Here is a 3,449-nt window from a genome sequence, read left to right on the forward strand (position 1 = left end):
TATAGGAATTAATCTTAATTACAAGTCATTTAGGACAGGTGGTTTTCATATCAAAAATCATCAATTCCTACCTGTCGGTGTATCATATCATGTCAATCTATATTCTTATGCCTCATTTTTTATATCATTTAGGATCCTACCACAAACCCTATTTTAAAGAAAAGTCGTTAGCCCACTCTCTAATGTAGAGTAAAATGCCTCCAGTCAATCTGAGTTAATTAATCATTGTTAACCAGCTTTTCTTACATACAAATATTTTTAAGTATATATAACATAATAAACATATGATGTCACACTTAATATTTAATTCATCGTATCATATTAATACATGTAAATTTTACATATGAATCAAAATTAATGGAATTCATAAGAAATACAATTTGCTCTTTTTCACATATATATACTCACAATAGATGGATTATGATAAATATGCTTGTGATATACTCATATGAAAATATTTTAATAATTATTTTCCAAATTTCTAAATTTATCCAAATTAGAATATTTCCCCCAAAATCTAAAAATACTCAATGAAAATTGAATATGATCATGCCAATATATACAGACAAATTAAAACTATAATATACTGAAAGTTATATTGTGAAAAATTGCTTGAAATAAAGATATCATAATTTTTATAAATTTGATCAAATTAAAAATCATAAGACACAAAATATATAAATCATTGGAATCAGAATAAGATTATGATAACCTACATTGAGATGAATATTTTTCCCAACTAGACCGGCTAACAAAAATCACTCTAAAATCTTCAAAGCCTAAGTTTTATTTTTTCTCACCTATCTTTTTCCCTTAATTTTTTGTTTCTACTCTCAGTTAAGCCCAATAAATAGGGGAAAAAAGGATCATTCTATGATATGTATAATAAAATAATAATAGGACATAAATATAATTATATACTTTGTTCAATTTTTAATGTAAAATCTATATAAATCATTTTATATCTTCAAATACCATGATTAAAAAATCATAAAAAAATATCCATAAAATATCCCAACATGTCTAGAAGACGGGTAAAATCGATTTGAAAAACGAACATCTAATGATCCCATAAAACTCACTTAGACTAACATGTATCAATTATCCACATTACCCATAAAATTAGAAGAAAATTATTACAATTAAAGCATAACAATATATATATTATGATGAATTCAATTTATAAATTGGACTTATAATAACTCATGAAATATTATTTGATTGTATCAAAATATAACCTTATCCAAACAAGATTCGAAAGCTCAAAAATAGTTCGAATAATATTGGAACAACTTTCAAACATATAATTTAACATAAACTTTAAATCCACCGTTGCTTAGCTTGGTTGGTGGGGAGTATAGTTAGGAACTCCCAACCCGTACTCGATTCTCCTCGAGCGACAGCGCCTCATAAGTGGGACCCAATTAAGTGCGTGACAGGGGGTTTCTGGGTGAGTGGCTCTTCTAGATCAACCGAGGATTAGTCACGCCACGAAACGCTATTTCAGAAGTGGCAGCGGATGAATACTCCGTTCTAAAAAATGATAAACTTTAAATAAATAGTCCAATGCCAAAATCGTTGGCCCACAAAAAATTTTTAGATATATATTTTTTTTAAAATAAATGTCGTGCATATTATTTTATTTATTTTATTACGAGGCATAGAAAATAATTTTTTTTTCTTTTAATTCTTTTCAATTCATGAAGATAACAATTTGACAAAAAACCAACTGAAGAGAGAAAAAAAAAAACCAAAAAATAGACAAATAAGTCAATATTTAAATTTAAATTTAATGGTAAAAAAGGACATCAAAGAACAGCTCACCGATCCCCGAGACGCTATCCTTCTCTCTGCCATCGGAATGCGACCGTATAAATTTAACTGATCGGCTTCATTCTCTCTAACCTATCCCTCATCCGATTTCCAGATCCCGCTCGCCGCGCCATGGCCGACGCCGTTGCTTCTTCTACTCCATCAGCAGCCGGTGATGCCGCCATCGCCACCGACGGAATCGCCACCGACGGCATCTCCACCGACGGCATCTCCACCGTCCCTTCCATAGCTCACAACCACCCTCCTTACGATGATGTAAGTCCTTTTTAAACGCTTCTCCTCCGTTTCACATAGATGTACTAAGCTTCCATGATGTATCTTCTTCTTCTCCGTTTCAAATAGATGATTTTAAGGGCAATTGAGGCGCTTAAGGGTCGCAAGGGGTCGAGCTGGTACGCAATCTCGAAATACATTTCGGACAATTACTCTGACCTTCCGCCAACTCACGCCACTCTCCTCACTGATCACCTCCGCCAACTCCACTCCAAAGGCGTCATCCGTATGTTGAAGCTTTGCTATAAGCTCGAAGATGGATCAAGGAAGCTAGGTCGGCCCCCTAAGTCCGTTCCTTCTGGTGAACCCAGAAAGCGTGGCCGGCCTCCGAAACTTTTATCTGATGTTTCTGCAACTAACAAGGGAAAGCCAGGGCGGCCACCGAAGGGTACTGGTCCACTGGTCAATGGACCGGTTTATATTGTTTCGCAGGCCGAGCAGCTTAGTTCTGGTCTTTTACAGGGTTTTCCTGGGGCTGTGGCTATTGTTCTTCCCAAGAGCCTGTTGAGCGAGAAGGCGGCCAAGAGCCCCATTCTTATTTTGCCTAAAGGGATCCAGTCTTTGGTTGATGCTTCTGCTGGGAAGAAGAAGCGGGGAAGGCCAAAAAATGTTGATATTAAGAAAAAGCGTGGTCGGCCAAGAAAGAAAGCTGCTTCTGCTTTTTCTAGGCAGGAGCTAGGGAGTTATGGAGATGAGAATGGAAAGCCTGCAAATCTTGTTGCGAAAGGGCCTGGACGACCATGGAAGATCAGAGACTTGCTGGTGCCTGGAAATACAGGGGAGATATTAGAGAAATCTAGAGAGACAGACATACTTGGAAGTGTTCAAGGGGCTCAGGATACTACAGGTTTGGAGGTGAAAAAGAGATCTGTTGGGCGCCCCAGGAAAACGCCATTGGTTGAAGGTTCCAATCCTCCTTCTGATGTTCTAGTTAAATAAGACATTGGCATAATTATCTGCTGTGTTATTTAGATTTATCTGTTGGGTCATGAATTGCTAGTTTTTATGTCAGAAATAGTGGTGAATATACCAGTAGCTGGATAGTTAGTTGTGCTTGTATGAATTTTATGCTTGTTTTATGTGGTTTAGCTTATCAACTGAAAGTTTGAAATAGTTCTTTATCTTGGTGTAAATTATTGTTTTGAAAGGAAATTTTTTTGTGTGAGCCCAGGTTGCACCCCCTGAGGCACTTCAGGGAGGCATTCAACCTGTGTTATAAATCCTACAAGATAGGGCACCATTCGGGGCAAACGGGGCACACCTTTTGTTCTGATAAGGTGCATGGCTTGCCATATAAGTTGACCTCGATTAATTTTGAAGTTATCAAGTTATTAAATAAATTT

At 36.2% G+C, this 3,449-nt stretch overlaps 1 protein-coding gene across 1 annotated transcript; it reads left to right on the forward strand.

Moving 5' to 3' along the window:
* The first annotated feature begins 1,819 nt into the window (after positions 1–1,819).
* Positions 1,820–3,239, forward strand: LOC110099567 (histone H1). Its single transcript, XM_020826761.2, has 2 exons — positions 1,820–2,088; positions 2,176–3,239. Exons 1-2 carry the CDS (start codon positions 1,945–1,947, stop codon positions 3,043–3,045), a joined length of 1,014 nt encoding a protein of 337 aa, XP_020682420.1. The 5' UTR covers positions 1,820–1,944; the 3' UTR covers positions 3,046–3,239.
* Positions 3,240–3,449: the final 210 nt, after the last annotated feature.

Source organism: Dendrobium catenatum, unplaced genomic scaffold (assembly GCF_001605985.2).
Source record: "Dendrobium catenatum unplaced genomic scaffold, ASM160598v2 fragScaff_scaffold_755, whole genome shotgun sequence".
Classification (NCBI taxonomy): domain Eukaryota; kingdom Viridiplantae; phylum Streptophyta; class Magnoliopsida; order Asparagales; family Orchidaceae; genus Dendrobium; species Dendrobium catenatum.

Bases quoted from the DNA above. Each gene is read 5' to 3' on its own strand.
- LOC110099567 (XM_020826761.2), top strand. From the start codon at position 1,945: ATGGCCGACGCCGTTGCTTCTTCTACTCCATCAGCAGCCGGTGATGCC. The intron at 2,089-2,175 runs GTAAGTCCTTTT...CGTTTCAAATAG, and splicing joins ACCACCCTCCTTACGATGAT to ATGATTTTAAGGGCAATTGA.